We start from the raw sequence: 20,332 nt of genomic DNA on the forward strand, positions 1-20,332 counted from the left end.
GCAATGGGGGTTGATAGTTAGATGGCTGACTTTTGTCTTCTGGAGCAAAAGTCTTGAGCACAAGTGGAAGAATACCATCTGATACTAATAAGGTTCCTGGAAGAGTACCATGAACCTTATTAGTATCATGATTAATCAAGGTTTGTCCTTTTGGCGAAAGTTCAGGAGACATGCAGTGGGCAGTTTGTGGCAGTACAGGAAGTGATTTGCTTTTGTCTTCCAGACAAGAGTTGGAAGAAAAACTGATGCAAAGAGATCTGCCTTTTCCTTTGGTGAGGTTACCATGGTGCCATCAGTATGTGAGAGAGAGAGAGAGAGTTGGAAACAGGAAATGGCAGAAGTTACACCCAACAGTCTTAGCAAGAGACCAGAAGATAAGTTTGTTGTATTTCATTCTTATGAAATCTGCTTGAATCAATAACTTTTTTTTTTTTTTTTTAAACACGTTTCAGGCTGTTGTGTAAGCTAAATAAGAAGTTGGAGTTTTTAATTTAAGCAACTGAATATATGCTGCATTTTTAGTACGGACTGCAGAGGCACTTTTTAATTTTATTTTTAAGAACTGGGCTTCAATATAGAACAGGGATTTGTAGTGGAGTGGAGAATGAAGGCTCTCATTCTGGTGAAGATTATTTCAGTTATTACATAATCGTAGATTTTGGAGTGGGAGAGCAAAAACAATAATCCGACCATTGAAATGAGGTATAAAAATTCTAGAGGTCATCCCAGTTGGCACAATTATAATGCCATAGAGTATGAGGCTAAGATTGGCTGGGAGGAGAATGAACTATAAAGAAGGAGACTTGAATAAGATTGTGATCAAAATTGCCAGTATCCACAGTGTATTTGGAGGGAAAGTTACTTAAGAAAAGGTCCAGTGTTGGAAGAATGATGAGGATTGTCAGGGTATTGTGATTGGTAGATTGACTATTTGTATTAGGTCATAACTGATGGCAAATTTAACAGACATCCACCACTACACAGATTTTTACCAAAATCCTGTATGAAGTATACATGTAGATAGGTTAGATAGCAGAAATGCTATCCATGGCATCTAAAAGGCAAGCAATGCAACATTAACACATATTGTCCATTTGTAGACTGTGATGAGATTTATTCAACAGAGATGGCTTCATTGATTTGACTTCAGAATCATAACTGTAATTTTCAGCAACTACATTAAAGAGATGCTCAACTTTTAAAGAATGGCATTTCTTTAAAAGAATGGATAATTGAGAAAGTTTGAGTGATATATCAGTCTTAATGCAAGTCAGAAAGAATGTCATTAACATCAACTCTTAAAATTTTTATGAACTGTATTTTTTTAATTCATTGATTCCTGAAAAAAGTCTGACAAATAATGATTTTGTAATAATAAACTATTTAAACTAGATAGTTCTTTTAAAATCCCAGGTTTCTTCTCTGCACCAAATGGAAAATGAAAACTAAATACTAAACGACTAGTTCAGAAGATCAGTGAGTGGAAAGGCTGCAATAAAAATTGTTACAAACCTAAGACTTAAGGTGAAAGAAGACATGAAGTGCGGCACTATTCTTATGCAGCATAATTGTGCCATTGTAATGATAATCCATGATAACATTGATAGCCAAGGCCTTTATAATCTTAAATTGGCAGAAGATACCACAACTGGTGACTTTTGGTACCAAAAGACAAGTTCATTTTGAAAGAAATTAATTCATTCTTTTTGCATTATTATATTGACGAGTCTTTGTTTAACTCTAAGGGTATGCTTAATTTTGTAGTTATCAAAGCTGTTATTGTTGTATTGTATATTGTAATATTGTGCAACATGGTAGCAATGCACAAAACAACGGTAGGCGATTTCAATAGCATGATTTTGTATGCTGCAGCATATGAAAGGTGTGCACTTCATAGGTCACAATATGGATAGGATTTATGGCCAAGTTCATTATCAAGCTGTTTTTCTCCAAAGAAATCCGTTGAACCAGACCTATGACCTGCACAGTCACAGCTGCACTTTATCAAGACATATTGAGCAGTAGTCTTCATTCAACAACTGCAAAGAATGCCTGAACTGTTGATGCAAGATGGAGCACCTTCCCATATAGGACATGAAGTTCAACAATTATTGCATCAACATTTCAGAGGAAAACCAATTGCTCATTTAATCATATGCAAAATCTTTTGACATAGATTTTGCATGTCTGGTGAACATCACCTCCACTGATCATCTGTATCTCCTTGACAGTTCCTTGAAGCACATAAGCTCTATGTGATATGTTTTTTGTATCACATTATAAAATGAGCAAAACATCAGATAACTTCATTTGATGCTAACTCAATCATTTCACATTTCATCTTGTCTTCAGATTTTTCATGAACCATCGAGATTCTTTAGCTGTGGACTTCACAACCGTGACTGTATTGAGGATAAAGTGGTTGGCCCCTATGCCTCCTGGTATGTCCTATGTCTGTAGATGCGCATGTTCATGGGGCCGATTTGCCTATTCTGAGGGACGAAAAACCAGTTTCCAGGTTAAAAAAACCCTTCTACTTTCGTATGAGACCTGCTAACTTACCTTTAGTCGAAAGAGACCAGATAAAGGTTCCTCACGTCTTGGATGGGGATCAAACCCAGGTCTTTTTGACAAAAGGGCTTCATCCATACCGACTGAGCTACAGAGGATCCTTCACATACTATCTGGTTCACATTAATATAATTTTCTCCTGATCTCATAGCATCATATTTCCCCTATCAATCATTTTTGAATTAATTTGTGGGGAGATGGTGGTATTCCATTTTGCATCAACACTGTTGTGTTCAGGCACCCTCTTTGCTGCAACTGAGGGATAATGAAACTTCTCAACATGTCGCAATAATGTGCAGCTGTGACCATGGAGATCACAGGTCTGGTTCAATGGATTTCTTTGAAGAAAAAAAGGCCTGATAACAAACTCGGCTATAAATCCTATCCATACATTTAGCAAATGTAAAGGAACTTGTTGCAATGCACAGGGATTCTTTGATGTGGCAGGTTTGAGTGTTTATTCTTCCACAAACACGAAAATATGCTTCATCACTCCACAGGATGTTCTAAGGCCAATCCTTGTGCACCTCCATGTGTGCCAGAAATGTCAATGCAAATGTTTCTCGGATGCTGACATCTCCTGTTTACAACTCTTGGCTGAGTTTATATGTGCAGCATTGCAACACAGAGTTCTCCATACTGTTGTGTATGGCAAATTTAATTGTCTTGTTATAACAGGTGTAACTCCATGAGCCTACAGCACTCATTTCACAGCTCAACAACTGCAGTATTGCAACATCTTCAGTCATTTCCAGAATTTCAGATTTACATCCTCTTCCTGGTTAGAGTGCCAAACTGTCTATTTCTTCGCATTGATGAACCATGCGTCACAATGCAACTTGTGTCACTGGGCCTTTTTGCTAAGTTTTTAGGTGTCTGTACTTGCAAAATGCTGCTGCAGCATTTTCCCCATTTCTATAGAAATACTTCAAGCAAGACACTTCAGGCAAAGTGAGACCCATATCACAATGAATGACTGTAGAGTTAGTCTCGTTCTTTCATACTCTATCATACACAACGTGTATGATAAGATGATTCACCTGGGCAAGAATCACACATGCACTGGTAGAGTACACCAAAAGCATCTACATTTGATTGTGCTGCTTTTATAAAGCTATTTGTAGAAATGAAATCAAGAAATGCAATTTCTTTCGTTTTTACATATTTTTAGTTGTAAAAATTATATAAAGAAAGACTATCTCATGACACCTCCAGGGAGTCCAAAGACATCAAGTGAGGGCATCTATTCCATAACTCTCCGTCTCCGCTACTACTTTCATCATCTACACCAATGGCATCTACCGCCAACCACCACCAGTATTTTCACAGAATCACGAACATCCATGCCCATGGCAGGATTCGAACCTGCAGCTTTTGGCTGGAGAGAGTGGATACGCTAACCACTCAGCCAACCAGCCCAGCAAAAATTTCCTCTAGTCGCTGACGAGATTCAAAACAAAATCTTCTTTCGTGTGGTCAAGCACCACGGAGTGCAAACACCACTTCCGCTGAGCTACACAGGCTCTTATCCGATTCAGATTTATTTTTTTATTTTCTGATATATCCAAGAAAGCCACAAAAACCTTTGTTAACATTTTAATCTTGTTTTTGAAAATTATTGGGAGTAAAAAAAATAGAATAAGAAATCATGCTGATGTAAAATAATGTTCCTGTTAAAAGGAAACACTTGGTATTTTTTTTTTAATTACTTGAAATATTTTGTGAAATATCAATGGGATATTTCAAAAACTTGTTTTACATGAAGTTGTTAGATAAAAATTTCATGTATTTTGCATTTTATAAAAATATCTACCAAAAAAACTAATATCCATAAATACTCAAAAAAGCTGGCCTAATACAGAAAGAATGTCATGTGTTTGCATAAGTTCCTGCATATCATATGACATGCAACCTGGAGTATTAATTAACAATTTCCAAAGGATGTGTATTAAAATAATAATATACAGCAAGCAATTTAATATACCTACATCTATGGATTTTTTTAAAGCTTTCATATTTTCTCCAACATGTAAATTCAAAGTATTCAGCACTTCTACAGGGCCTGAACATTCTCTAATATCCTAAAAAAAAAAAGCATAAATAAGCATTATCTAATATACTAAAAAAATTAATGCATAAGTAAATATAATGGATATATATATATATATATATATATATATATATATATATATATATATATATATATATATAGTACGTTATTATAGCAAAAGTACTCATGCTGAAATAATGCTATAATGAATGATTGAATAAATGATTTTAATAATTAAAAAAAAATGAAAAACTGTCACTTCACAAATTCTTGCAATTAAGAGTATTATATTTATATTAAAATATCAATGCAATATTGTTTATAGCTCAGACGGCTTTCTTATTAATAAATGTTGGTAATACAAAAAAAATGCTGCCCAAGTTCTATTTTAAACACAAAAATCCAAAACAAAATCTAAGCAGAGCCTTACAGTGTGCCAAAAGGCCCTGTGCTTGGACCACTACTGGTTTAATTTGTACATAAGTGACATAGAAAATGATTTGAGGGAAAATGTTATTTGTTAATGATACAAAGTTGCATAGCATAATAATTAGTGCCTCCGTAGCACAATTGGAAGAATGACGGTATGTTGTGCCCTTCAATTGGAAAATCCCTAAGCTTGAGTCTCGTCATGACGGGAGGAATCTTTATATGGACTTTTTCAATTGAAGGTGAGTTAGCGGATCTCATACAGAGGTAGAAGGGTTTTCCCCTCCTGGAAACTCTGGTTTTTCATCCCGCATACAGACAAATCAGCCCTTCAGAACCCATGCAAATTACAGACAAAAAATACTAGCTGTGGTGGACAGTAGATGCACTGATGTAGACGATTGATAGCAGAAGTTCGGTGTACAATATGTGTCCTCCCGTGATGAGTCTTCGGACTCCTTGGAGGTGTCATGAATAATAATAATCAAGGTAAAGCAGCAAGCTGAGAGGATGTTTTAAATAGGCTGACAGTACTAGAATAATATAATGGGTGCCAGTTTAATGTGGAAAAGGTCAGAGAGGTCATCAGAATTTGGAGAGCAAATGAATGTAACTGAGTGGAGTAGGGTAATTTTGAGCCATGACAGATCATAAAAGAGCGAGATTCAAAGTTGGTCGTTCTCTGACTTGGTATGTCAAACTTCACAAATGCACAGGTCCTCCCCTTATCGCAAAAGGATTGTGCAGAGTAGAGAGATTTAGGCTGCTAGATGAGGTTCAGTCAGAAATAGTAAATCAGATATAGATGCCTGTAAGCAGTGATGCACATTGTTTAAATTAGTGATGAGGCCATAAATGTTGTTGAAATGCATGATTTTTTTTAAATGGATTATTGTTAAATTGTTTTTGGTTAGTTTTTTTTTTTATTTGCACATTTAGTAGTAATAAAATTTCTAATGTTCACTTTCACTGCTGTTTTCTTTAATAACTTAACAGTAATCCCCCCCCCCCCAAACACAGAGAGAGAGAGAGAGACAGCCAGTTTTTGGTCAATAGTTTCCTTCCCAGCACATTACTATACTCTATGGAAACCTCCTGATGCTTTACCATTTGATTTTGTCCTCTGCACTATCTCATTGTTGGTCTGTGAAATTGTTTTACTGTTATATCCTCAAATGGGAGAGGTCTGGGGTCTCTACAGGGCATTCAGTATGCTCATGCTGTCACCCACACCATATGTAAGAAGAAAGGGGGTGCAGAAACTGTAAACCTTGCTGAAACAAGATTACCAGAAGAATCAATCATGGCAACAGCTCCCTCAGGTCTTGAATAAGCAAATCAGCAAGTGCAATGAGAGAATAGTGAGAAAAATGTAAGAAAGCAAAGCATAGTGTAAAAGTAGCTAAACAAAACTCTTAGAAAGACTTGGGTAAAAATACAGAAGATAAATATCAAGAGAGTGAAAAATGTTCTGGAGGTGATTTATAAAAATGGAGGAAAGAGTACTGTAAAAGGAATCAGACAAGATACAAATGACAAAAACTGAAGATATACTAGATGTCTGGAGTAATCTTAGAAATTGGCAATTCAAATATTTAACAGCCTTCGAAAGATTGTTAAATAACACAAAACATGACAGAACAGTGGTAGGAAATATTCAAGAGGAATACAATAAGTAGTATATATATATCAACATCTGAGGTGAAACAAAACAACTAAAACCTGAAGTGTGGAAAGGCAGCCAGAACAGATATCTGACCAGAAATGCACAAATGTAGAGGTCTAAAAGTTTTACAGTGGCCATACTGAAGGTGAAGTCAGACCAAGAAGGCATCAGATGGTCAATTTCTGGAGATGAGTAAGTTCACATAGTAGAGAATGTAGAAGACCTAAAAAAAGAAATAGTGTACTTGCACGTAGTCCTTTACAGGCATAGCATGAGAGTGAACAGACAGAAACAGTAAAAGATCAGTCAAACTGATAACAGAAAAGAGGACTGAAGCCAAAAAAAAAAAAAAGATTGTAAGAATAAATGAGACAGAGTATCAGCAGATAACTTCACCTTCTTTAACGCATATTGAGATTCCATTGTAATCATGCACCCTAACTGTATGTTATTCCTAGTATTGTTTGAATTACTGTACTGAGGATGTCCCAAGATACTTGGGATGAAATATTTACGAATTAATTTGGCTGGAACCAATGACCCAAGAGGTGAGAAGTATTGTATGAAAGAGGATGTGAAAGTCATTGGAAGAAGCGAAAAAGAAGAGCAAGAAGGTGAAGTTCGTGAGTGCTGTTGCTATGACAGAGTCAAACTGCGAAGGATGGTGATGATAGTTAATGAATCAATAGACAGGTTGTGCAGAAGGAATGATGTAGAGTTTGTGGACCTATGGTCTGATTTTGATGGACAAAAACATTTGTATACAATGCAGCCTGACTGCATTTAAACAGATTAAGAATTAGGTGTCTGAAAAGAACTTTGTTCACTGAGTGTGTGGAAGCACAAAGTCAGGAAAACTAAAGCAATTAGGGCAGATGCAGGTGTGTGTGTTTTCCTCCCAATAGTAACCCCTACCAGGAGGTAATTTATTTCCTACATGCACCATTGTATACAATGCATATATTGCACACAACTTCCAAGTACTGATTAACATTTATATTTTTGTATCAATATTCATATTTACATTTATATTTTTATATCTATATGTACGTATTCTGACTATATTTAGATACTATAGTGAGTTATATGAAGAAAAACTAGAATTAGATGAAGTTGGGAAACTGATTGAAGAATTGAAGCAGATATCACCACCACCTAATGAATATAACATGGACATTTTAAGAGAAGAGGTGGCGGTGATATCTGCTTCAATTCTTCAATCAGACAAAGGATGGCTAAAAACACAATAAGAGAAATTGATTAAATATGGTGGCAAACGTATGGTAACAGAAATGCACCTACTATATAACATGGTATGAAAGGAAGGAAAATGCCACAGGAGTGGGTCAAATAGATATTAGTGACATTATACAAGAAAGGGAATAAGCTAGAATGTAAAAATTATAGAACAATTGCTTTGACAAGTCACTTTGGTAAGGTGATGATATTGACAAAAAGATTGAGAACCCAATTGGAAGAATACCTTGCAGACGAGCAAGCAGGATTTAGGAAAGATATAAGTACAATTCAACAGATTGTGACAATGTAGTTAAACTGGCAGAGAAAGCTAGGAGAAAAAACAAAAACGTGTACTTGGTTTGTTGATTTTCAGAAGGCATTTGATAGCATCTACTAGAAAGTGACATTAGCAGTGCTAGAATCCTATGGAACTGACAGAAAACTAATAGCCATATTAAAAGGTGTTTATAAGAATGCAATGGCAGCAGTAAGAATAGGTAAGGATTTGAGAAAAGTGTTTAGAACAAGCAAAGGAACTAGACTGGCACCCAATATCACCAAACATTTTCATCGCACATTTAGAAAGAGCAATGGACAAAATGAAGGAAGATTCAGAAGGAATATCAGTACACAGGATAAGAATTAACAATCTGAGATTTGCAGATGACATTGTTATTATTGAAGAAGATGAAAGAGAACTACAAAAAAACACTGAAACTGTTAAATGAGGAAGGGAAGAGATTTGGACTCATTATGAACTTGGAAAAAACAAAGACAATGGTATTTGGTGAGAAAAAAAAAACATGAAAGAAAAGGTATAAGTGGATGGAACTGATATAGAAAATGTAGAACAATTCACATATTTGGGAAGTAAAATGACATATGACTTGGACTGTAAAAAAGAAATAAAGATCAGGATTGTAAAGGGAAGAACAAATCTGAAGGCCATGGATAACATCTGGAAAAGTAAAGCGATCAGCCTGCAAACAAAATTAAGAGTACTAGAAACATGCATCTTTAGCAGTGTACTGTATGGATCTGAAATGTGGGTAATAAATAAGGAATCAAGAAAAAGAATTTTGGCATTTGAAAGAACTTGTCACAGGAAGATTCTAAGAATAGGATGGGTACAGAAAATGTACCCCTTCAGAAAATGAAGAGCTCTATCGGAAGATACAACCAAAGGAGAATTTAATGCAGAAAATTATACAACAGAAACTGCAATTATTTGGACATATCTGCAGATAAGCAAGGATCAGAAGATAAAGACATTCATGCTTGGTATTATCAATGATGTAAACAGAAGAGGTAGGCCATACAGAGAATGGATAGACGACGTGAATGGGGTTACAGAAACTGCAACACCGTGCACAAAGAAAGGTGGAAGAAGATAGTAAAGAATGGCATCGGACACCAATGGGCAGTGTGCCCATGGTTCGTGATGATGATGATGATGATATACATATTTACACTATATAATACACAGAATATCAATAATTTATGTTACATTACGATGACTAAGTTATCTTATTGGCAAAATTAATTACTGTATTTTTCTGTATAGAAGACAAACCCTACTTTTCGAACCCAAAATTAAGAAATAAATATTTTAAACATAAAAACAGAACACATTTGATATTTTTTTAAATATTCAAAGTATATTTAGTAATTAGGTAATATTTCCTAATTTTTCCGAAAATAAAAAACAATAATTTTTTTTATTTTTGGACATTTTTATGGGCTAGTGCTCAAAATATTGTTAATGCATTAACTTATCCTGCAAACGAGTTGCAGACGTATGAATGCTTTCAGAGTTCTGATTGGTTTATTCAGAATCAGCTGTTAATGACATCAATCGACAGAGTTAACAAAGGCTAGTGATTGGTGGAAGCCTGTTCACGGAGACAAGGCAGTTTCGCCACAGCAACAGGTTACCCCCTATATATAAGACAACCCCCAATTTTTGGTCTAAAAATTTTAGAAAAAAGTATAGTCTTATACACGGAAAAATACAGCAATTCTGAGTAATACTTCTGGATAAGTCTCGTTTGACATTAGCCACTTGAAAATAGAAGAAACTAGTGGCACCACCTGTTGTATCTTTTTTGTTGTCGAAAGAGGCAACCTTCATTAGTGTTGTGTCAACTGTTTATGACATTTGCTTCATTAGAAGTAGAGTTATAGTGACAAGAGTGACAGTGTGTTTTGACGAATGGTCAGAAAATGAGTTTCAAACAAAAGCTACGATCGACTTTTGTGTTAAAATTGGTAAAAGTTTTACCGAAATGCAAATGCTTCAAAAAGCATACGGTGATGAATGCTTATCCTGTACTCAAGTTTACGAGTGGTTTAAGCAATTTCAAAGTGGTCGTGAGATGCTTGAGGATGACGAAAAGCTGAGCCGTCCAAAAACTCGACTGATGAAGTTAACATCCAAAAAGTGCGCGATTTCAAAGAAAACCCGAAATCATCCATGAGATTGATTGAAGATGAATTGGGGATTCCAAAATCAACCGTGCACAACATTTTGACCGGGAGTTTGGGCCTTCGTAAATTGAATTTGAGATTTGTTTCCCACAAGTTGAACGACGACCAAAAAATGCATTAAATTGAACACTGCAAGGACATCAATAAAACTGAGGTCTAAACACATACTGATTGCTGCTCAATAGGTCCATTGAGTAGACAATGCGTATTATTTGGTTTATCAGAAGTTTTTCTAGTACCATACTAGCAACATTTATGAGACTTGATGGGCTGTATTTCCTAATTTCATTGGATGTTTCTTTTCATTGTTTGATTATGGGTATAATTTTAGAGAGTTTCCATAATAAAGGAAATTGCCATGTTTTTAGGCATTGTAAGCTGTTGTTATGAATTTGGGAATTCAACAAATGCTCTCAGGAGTGTATTGCTGGTTATTCCATCCAAGAAAAACTCCTCTCCAGGAGTTTTTCTTGGATGGAATTTGGATCCATTGATATTAATATTGACTCAATTTCATTAATTGTAAATAAATCAATGTTAGGAGTGTCCATGTCTGTTTCCAATCTTCGTCTGTAAATTTTGTGGATTTCTTCATCTGCTGATTCGTAATCATCAGGAATAAACTTATCATAATAGCTGCATTTTCTGCTAAGTTTTTTGTGTAGGAGTAGTCTGTTTTCTTAATAGTTGATAATGGTGTTGCTTTATTCTTGCTTGCTGCTAATTTATATATACAGTTCAAAGGATTTGATATGGTTGAAACAGTACAGAATATTTTTCCATGATTAATTGTGGACTGATAGTTGTGTTTGGCTTATAGTAGTTCTGTCTTCTACTTGGTCTTAAATCTTGATTACTGTATATTCTTTGATATAGTCATCTGAGTGTATTTACACATTTTCTTAGGACTGTCAGTTCGTTGTTTCCCCCAAGGTAGTGATTTTCTTCCATCGATATTTAGTTTCTTGGTTGTTCTGAGTGTTTAGTCGCTGGATTTTTTTCAGACCTGATGAAAGTGCAGAAGTAAGGAATGTTGATGCTAAGATGGCTAGGTTCTTATCTAAACTGAGCTATTGTTTGCTGATCCCATTAAAGTGATGCTCTGAGATTAGGCATGCAAATTCTCTTTTAATGCTTTTACAAATATGTCTAGATTGGGTTTGTTGGTAAAGTATTTGATGTTAATGCAATGGTTTGTCTTGTGTATTCTGTTTAATTTTTTGTTACTGAGTGCATGTGTGTAAAGACATCCATAAAGTGAATGAGTGTGAATACACAAAAAATGCAGAATCTAGTTTCTCATGTGGCAATATCGAATGGGATAGTCAATTCAAAATGTAAAAGGTGGTTGGGAGCTTAAAGGGATGCTACAGTTTCTATATACTAATGCTAAAAGTATCAGGTATAAGAGAGAAGAGTTTCTGGCATTGGCTAGTGCGACTTGGTTAACAGCAGATGATATAGTTCTAAGGATAGAACGTGATGGATTTAGTATTTTCAGGGAGAGAAGAGTAGACAGAACAAGGGATGGAGTATTGCTGATGATAGCAATGAATTGTAGCCAAACAAGACTGAGGCTAGGAGAGTGCCAGGGATGATATGGAAAACATGCATCAGCAGATTAGTACAATAGTACAAGTCTAGTAATTATCATGATAGCTTCAACTTCAGAAACAGATTGGAAGGAGGAATGATCACATGGTAGGAAGGAAATGGAATTTATTCAACTGAATGACAGATAATTACTTGAAGCAGAACGTGATGGAGGCAACTTGATGTACAAGACTGTCAGATCTTGTTATATAATCACAAGACCTGTCCATAACTAAAAGGTGAAGGCCTGGTAGGCTGAGTGGTTAGCGTATCTGCTCTCCAGTCAAAAGACAGCGGGTTCGAATCTCATTGTGGGAATGGATGTTTGTGACTGTCTGTGAAAATACTAGTGATGGTGTAGTTGCAGTTTGTTGTAGTGGATTGAGTGGTGGCAACAGTTGTAGAGCAAGTGCCCTCACTCGATGAGTCTATACTCCCTGGATATACTCCCTATAGGATACGATAGTACTACACGCAAAGCTTACATCATACCAACCATCACAACTAGTATTTTCATAAAACATCCATTCAAACAAGCAGCCTTTTGGATGGAGAGCAGATAAGCAAACCACTCAGTCAACTAGGCTATAACCTGAGATTAGTTCTGCTAACACATTCCTGGATGCTAACAATGTCAAGTTCTTTCCTAATATCCTCATTTTAAATATGATATTGATGCTATCTGTTCTAATCTTTCTCAGGACCCTCATATCTGCAGTCTCTAGTCTTTGGTCAAGTGTTTTTTTTTTTAACCCAGCTCTCAGATCCATAAGTTAAAATTGGCTTGAACACTGTCTTGCGCACAGCAAATTTAGTGTTTTAAATAATTTCTCTCTTATTTTATATAAATTTATTCAATTGACTTCCTACCATACCAGCTTTGCTGATTCTGCTGTCTTTAATTTACCATCTTCATTAAAAATTGTGCCTAAGAACTTGAAATGTTTTACTTGTTCCATGCAATTTTACTTCACAATGCAGTCGATATTTTCAATGCCTCTGCCTATTTTCATTGTCTTGTGAAATTTGTTATTGCTGACCTTCATACCATATCTATTACAACAGTTACTCAATTTAGTCAGGGAATCTTGAAGATTGAAGTTGATTTATTTATAACATCATCCACATAAAGCAAAGAGCTGACATTAACATCTCCAATTTTGATATCAGGTTTAATACCACTTTCCTTCATAATGTGATCCATATAGATAATGAACAACACAGGGGATAATGTACATCCTAGTCTGACACCAGATTTAACATTAATCCATCTATCTGTACTTCCTTCAATTCTAACTGCTGATTTGCAACTCAAATAAAGACTAAGTATTGCTTGATATAATGCCCCGCTGATGCCATAAAACTGTAGCATTTTGAATAGCTTCTCTCTTGGTACCTTGTCATATGCCTTTTCCAGATTGACAAAACTTAAATACAGATCTTTGTTATATTCCCATGATTTTTCGATTTGTCGTAAAGTGAAGATCTGATCCTGACAGACTATTTGGCCAGAATCCAGCTTTTCTTCACCAAGCTTCCCTTCCACAATCCTTCAACATTTTCTCAAGTATACTTGCATATATCTTACCAGGAACACTCAGTAGAGAAATACCTCTGTAATTCTCACATGCAGTTTTATTTCCCTTTTTCTATGAGTACTATGAGAGATCTACTCCAATCATCTGGAATTCGTAACTCTGGCTAGGCCTTCTGAACTATACAGTGCAGCCAATGCAGAAAACTTTTATATCTCCATACTTGAGAATTTCTGGTCAAATATCTATTTCTACTGCCTTTCCACATTACAGGCTTTTGATGTTTTTTTTTTCTACTTCAAGTATAGATATGCATTTCTGATTGCATGCCTGCTGAGTGTTTTTTTATCACTGTGTTGTCAGTGATTGTTTCATTTCGCAATTTTTCGAAGTAATTACTCCATACAACAAGGATATCATTCTCTCCAGTTTTCAAGTCACCTTTATCATTTCTAATTCCTTTTACAGCACTCTTTCCTCCATTTCTGAGCTTCTTCAACAACCTCCAGAATATCTTTCTGGAGATTGTTGCCACCTTCTTGATATTTATTTTCTACGTTCTTACCAAAGTCTTCCCATGACTTTTGTTTAGCTAGTTTTACACACTGTTCAGCTTTCTTACATTAGTTTCTGTATTCTCTAAGAGCACAAACTGACTTATTTGCTTTCTTCTTTTCCTTCACTGCCTCTTTTAACTTCCTGCGTCCATCATGGAGTTCTGATTTTTCTATCCTTGCAGACAACCTCACCACATGCCTCTCTGGCTGAATCAATGTTTTCCTCATGGCTTGCCATTGAATCTCCAAGGTTTAGTTTCTGTTCTCAAACTCTTTCATTTTTTTTTTGAATAATATTTGTGTATTTTAGTCTACAGTTCACATCTGAGAGCTGCTCAACTTTTATTTGCTTTAAAGCTTTCTTTATTATTATTACTTAACACCTCCAGGGAGTCCAAAGACTCATCGAGGGAGGGCACCTACTCCACAACTCTCCATCTCTACCAATCCACCAACCGCAATTACCTTAATCATACACCAGCACCATCTGCTGCCGACCACCAACCTAGTATTTTCACAGACAATCGCAAACGTCCATGCCCATGGCTGGAATTACATGTTCTTTTCAATATGAAATTCAGTTTTATCCTGCTCAAGACTAAATGGTGATCACTTCCAATTTCAAATCCTCTGTCCTGCACTAGGGATAAAACATCGCTATCAACAATAACATAGTCTATGAGACTTTTCGTATTCCTTGCCGCTTCTCTCCATGTGAATTTGTGCACATTTTTATGTTGGAACATTGTGTTAGTAATAACCAGTCCATGTCCTGAGCAGAAATCCAAGAGGTATTTGCCATTATTATTAGCTTTGCTCTTTTCTCCAAATTTTCGCAATATATTTTTGTATGTCTGACAATCATTTCCTACTCTGCTATTTAGATCCCCAACAAGGTCCAATTTTTCCTTTTTCATAATTAAAATTAAAAGAAACATGTATTAACCACAGTGAAAATTATTTAATTGTAAATATTTCATCCTAAGTATCTTAGGATATCATCAGTACAGCAGTTCAAAACAATAATAGGAATAACATACAGTTAGGGCACATGATTATAATAGAATCTCATTAAACATTAATGTAGCACGTTATGCACATTTAATGAGATTCTATTATAATCATGCGCCCTAACTGTATGTTATTCCAATTGTTTTAAACTACTGTACTGATGATGTCCTAAGATACTTAGGATGAAATATTTACAATTAAATAATTTTCAATGTGGTTAATACGTGTGTTTCTTTTAATTATGATTGCACCACGGGTTTCATTATTTAAAAAAAAAAAAAACCTTTTTCATTGTGTCAGTTACTTTCTCTAACGCCTCGAAAAAAATTTCTCCACGTCTACCCTTAGTAGAATCTTCTGTGGGACCATAGGCACAAATAAGTCTCATTGTCCAGTTCCCCATTCTGATATTTGCCCACATTACTACTTGATATTTCCTGCCATTCAAGATTAGCCTCATATTTAGTGTTGAATACTATGGCTACTCCTTTTCCTTGATTGTCATTGCCTGAATATAATATTTTGTATTAACTGCTCAGAAAGATCTCAAGATTGTCTTTTTTATTTCAGTCACCCCTATTATGTTGATCTGGTACTTATCCAATTCCTCAGCTAGCTCCATTTTTTTTGTCATTCAGGCTTTGTATGTTGATAGTACCAATCTTGAATTCTGTTGATGTTGAGTTGGGGTGTGTTTCAGGATTTGTTCCAGTAGCTGACTTTTCACTGTTCGCCCAGGTTCCCAGGAGAAAACAATGGGGGCCTTGTTTAATCGTGCAACGCCTCAGCCAGCATGAAATTCTGTCATTGTACCATAATTTTATATTGTGGTTTAAGCCAATAAGAACACAATTCGGTCGACTAAATCCCAAAACTGCCAGCCCATCCTAGTTGGTTCAGCATCCAGGTAGATACCTAACAGGTTGTACCATGAGAAGGTGAGGACTGGACATTAGGTCAGAAACCGTGGTCAGTTCTCCACATTCCTTTAAAGGCTATGCGGAGGTCTTCTCTCAGTTATACAGGTTTGACCCTTAAGCACCCCATGCAATAATAATAACCAAGGTGGCTACACTGCTTCAATATGTGGAAAGTGATCATGTGGTCTTGATTTGGATGGTAGCAAAACGTGGAAATTCCAGTTAAGAAGGTTTAGATGTGGAACTACAAGAGAGGTAATTATGATACAATTAGGAGGCAGCTTGAAGCAGTATCATGGCATAAAGATCTACAAGGGAAGGATGTTCAGAGTACATGGGTGATTGTCAATGGGTATCTGGAGGAAGCAATACCCAAGGTCATGAGGGTAAATCGAGTAGAGTTTCATGGATGGGTAATATAATTAAGCAAGTGCTGCAAAAAAAAAACATGTTATGAAGGGTATATAAGGAGAAAGATGACCAGTAGGGTGAGGAAGACAAAATCCGATTATGAGAAGAAGTTAGCTGAGCAAGTGAAAGGAAATGCCAAAGAGTTTTTTACATTATCTGGCAAGTAAAAGGAAGAATGATAATGGAAGGATAACTTTAAATGCCGATGACAGAGAGGTAACGGAGGAAGATGAAATTGTTGAGCTACTGAGTGACAATTTTGCAATGGTATATCATCTAAGTGAAGATATTATGGCAAAGGTGACAGGAACTGATGTGAGGAAAAGGGGTTGAAGAATTGGTATATCGCAGAATTTGAATGCAAATACAGCTGTGGGATTGGAAGGGATATTGGCTTGCGTTTTGAGTGAATGTGCAGGAGAACTGGCAAAGCCTTTGACTAAGCTGTTTAATTTAACTCTGGCAAAGTCCCAAAAGAGAGAGAGAGAGAGAGAAAGGAGGACAAAATAATTCCTTTGCATAAAGGAGGATCTAAGTCTGTGGTAGCAAATTATAGACCAATCAGTATCTCAGGAGTAGTGGTAAAAGTACTGGAAAAGTTGTTCAAAAAGAGAATTCAGGAATGGGTGAATACAGGGCTGGTCCGAGAGTATCTGATGCTCCTAGGCAAAGAAAATTTAGGCACCCCCTATACATCGTCTCTCTATATATATTTTGTCATACTCACACAAGCACACTTAAACATGTGGATATTTATAAAAATAATATTATGAACATTAAAAAAATTTTTAATCAAAACCAATACATTTGTATACATATATGATTACTCTCCTAATATAAGAGTAATCATATATTAATAATAATACAGGAGTAATCATTACTCCTAGGCAAGCACCCCTAGGCGATTGCCTAGGTTTGCCTAATGATAAAACCAGCCCTGGGCGAATAAGAATATGATACTAGATGAGGGGGTGGGGAAGCATGGCTTTCTGAAGGGTAAGTCATGCCTAAGTAATCTATTAATTTTTTATATTAGGATGAGAGCTGAGTTGGATAAAGGGAATGGCTACATGATGATACTGCTGGATTTTGCAAAGGTGTTTTGACAGGATACCACAGAACTCTGTTACAAAAACTGCACAAATAGGGATGGATATGAAAGTGGTGATATAACTGAATATCTTCCTTTAAATTATTTCCTATATCATTTATGTACAGATTTAACAACAGTGGTCCAAGCACTGCACCCAGTTGTGTGACACTGGGCTCAGTGCTTAGATCACTGCTGTTAAACCTGTACATAAATGATATAAGAAATAATTTGAAGGAAGATATTCAGTTGTTTGCTGATGATGCAAAGTTGGATAAGGAAATAGTTAATCAGAGTGATGTAGAGAGCTTGCAGGATGATTTAAATAAGCTGAGAATATGGGCAAAACATAATGGATGCCAATTTGATATGAAAAAGTATGAAGTTATGCATTTTGAGATGCAAAAATGACAAGCCATGTATCACATTGATGGGACTTTACTCCAGGAAACTGAAGCCAGGGATTTGGAGGTAGTAGTAGATAGAGAGTTGAAGTTTAGAGAGCATAATGCTAAAGTAGCCAGGGTAACCAGGATTACTTGGTTATTGAAGAACACTAACAAGCAGAGATAAGGATGCTATTATTCCTCTTTATAAAGCCTTGATACGACTATATCTGGATTACTGTGCTCAGCTCTGGAGGTGAGTGACAAACTGGCGAGTGGTCTGTGGAATGCTTCCTATAAGGAAAGATTGAGGGCTCGTGGATTACCATTATCATGCAGTTACCACTGAATTTCTAATTTATACCAATAATCTACAATATATGTTTAATAATGTGATCTGTTCAAAAAGCATGTTACAAGAACATTAATGTTAAACAATATTCTGATGAATGATAGTAGGCATCATCACTAGTATCACCAGTAAAGTCAAGGTTCATAATGGGAAATTCATCTTAAAAATTAGAAATCTGTCACTCATTACATGACATGACAAATTCATTAACTGTGCATTCATTTAATCTCTGGAAACAAATTTCTAGTTATCTACTACTTTCTTTATCCTTATTCAGTGCCATTTTATTGAGTGCTTTGAAAACTAACTCAAATGTGGAGGTTCCAATTTGGACAGTGTTACAATACAATATCCTATAATATGGATATTTAATGAATTAGAAAGTGGATGAAAAAAAGCCATATGAAACTTGAGTAATTTATCAAAACTGAAGTTAAATAACAAGCCTTCCTCTTGAACTTCACCTACAATAAGCAATTTTACTAATCATTTATAATGTGAAAAGGTGGGCAAACAAGGCAACCATTTTCACTCAAATGAGCATCAGCATCACAAAATGCAATTTCACTAACAGAAAGAGAAACATAACTGTGTATGAAACAAAGAAAAGAAGGAAAATATAGGAAAAGTAGTTCACGTGTTCCTCAGGTATGACAGTGATGAAATGAAGCAGAGAGCAAGGTTTCTGAACATATCAGCACAAATGTGTAAAGAGAAAGGAGTGACGTTTATGAATGTGTGAGATGAGTTTGAAGGATTGCAGTTGAATGGTTTTGGTGCGAATCATTTGGAAATGCAGCTCTGGAAAGGAGATTAATGAGTGCAGAGAATGGATCTGAGCAAGTACGAAGAATTGTGGAAGGTATTGAAATTGAAGTGCCGTTTATGAGTGTTGAGAATGACAGAAGTGCAAGATGGGTAGGGAAACAGGGGGGACTAAGGTTGGATGGGAACACAGCATGAGAAAGGTGAATGCACAAAGAAGAAGTGAAAGTGTGAGCAGATATGAAAGGAATGACCTGTGATGTAAAAGAAACAGTTGGGGTTTGAAGATGGTACAGGGATGGATAATGTGAGAGAGAGAGAGAGGAATGGCTCAAGGGAGGAATGGAGAAGTCATATCTAATAAGTGGGATCAGTGAAACTTGTTATAAATCCAGAAATGAACTGTTATGCTTGTGAGCAAATGCAGGAAGTATCAGAAACAAGAGGAACAAAACTGTTGCATTGATTGAGTTCGTTCACTCAAAATTGTTGGAAATGCGACGTGGTTGGATGATATCCTGACAAGAACAGATATGGAAGGGTATATTTTTCATGAAGACAGAAACAGTATAAAAGGAGGTGAAGTGCTACTGATGAAAGAAAAGGAGTTATGGCAAATGCAAGGTAGAGATCATCATTTATTCACTTATAAATAAGGAAATATACACAGAAATAGTTATATAACAAAATCTCATGGAGATATAGTCTATTAGATGAAAGTGAATCAAGTTGCTATGTGCCAAATAGTAAATGTCAGATGGTTCATGAGCTTCATCTTCCAAAAGAAGTTTGCTTATGTATTGCCAAAACTATTTTCTTGGTCTTCCTCTGTATCCATTAGATAGCCTGTAGGGAACAAGAATACTGAACATAGGTGAAGGTCTAAGCTGATGTCCCAACCATCTCGATTGACTTTTTTGAATTGTTTTTATTAGAGATCTTTGAAGGCATGTTGTCCCAAAGCTATTGATAATATTAACTGCTCGTTAAGTAGTGATGTTCCATGTATGAGGACCATATGTAATATGGCTTGACTGGTGGTTTTGTACAAATGAATTTTGGTAGTTTTAGTGATTAGATTGGATTTCCAGACATTAGTTACTTTTTTTTTTTTTTGGTACTGAAGAGCTTTGTTTGTTTTCTTTTTCACTATGTGACAATATTGACGTAGGAACAAGGTAATGAAATTTCTTTGCCTCTTCAAGAATGTAGTCAATTTAGCCAAATATTTCCTTCTATTCTGTTCTTTAGGACTTCAGTTTTGCTGCTA

At 35.8% G+C, this 20,332-nt stretch overlaps 1 protein-coding gene across 1 annotated transcript in view; it reads right to left on the reverse strand.

Annotated features, from left to right (window-relative positions):
- Sec20 (vesicle transport protein Sec20) overlaps window positions 1–20,332 on the reverse strand; it is a 93,441-nt gene that overhangs the window by 60,077 nt on the left and 13,032 nt on the right. The window contains exon 2 of the mRNA XM_090414905.1: window positions 4,560–4,652. Within this exon, the coding sequence (XP_090271031.1) occupies window positions 4,560–4,652 (93 nt within the window). The remainder of the gene's footprint in view (window positions 1–4,559; window positions 4,653–20,332) is intronic.

The sequence above is a fragment of the Typopeltis vanoorti genome, chromosome 26 (assembly GCF_054136105.1).
Source record: "Typopeltis vanoorti isolate ZY-2024b chromosome 26, IOZ_Tvanoo_1.0, whole genome shotgun sequence".
Lineage (NCBI taxonomy): Eukaryota > Metazoa > Arthropoda > Arachnida > Uropygi > Thelyphonidae > Typopeltis > Typopeltis vanoorti.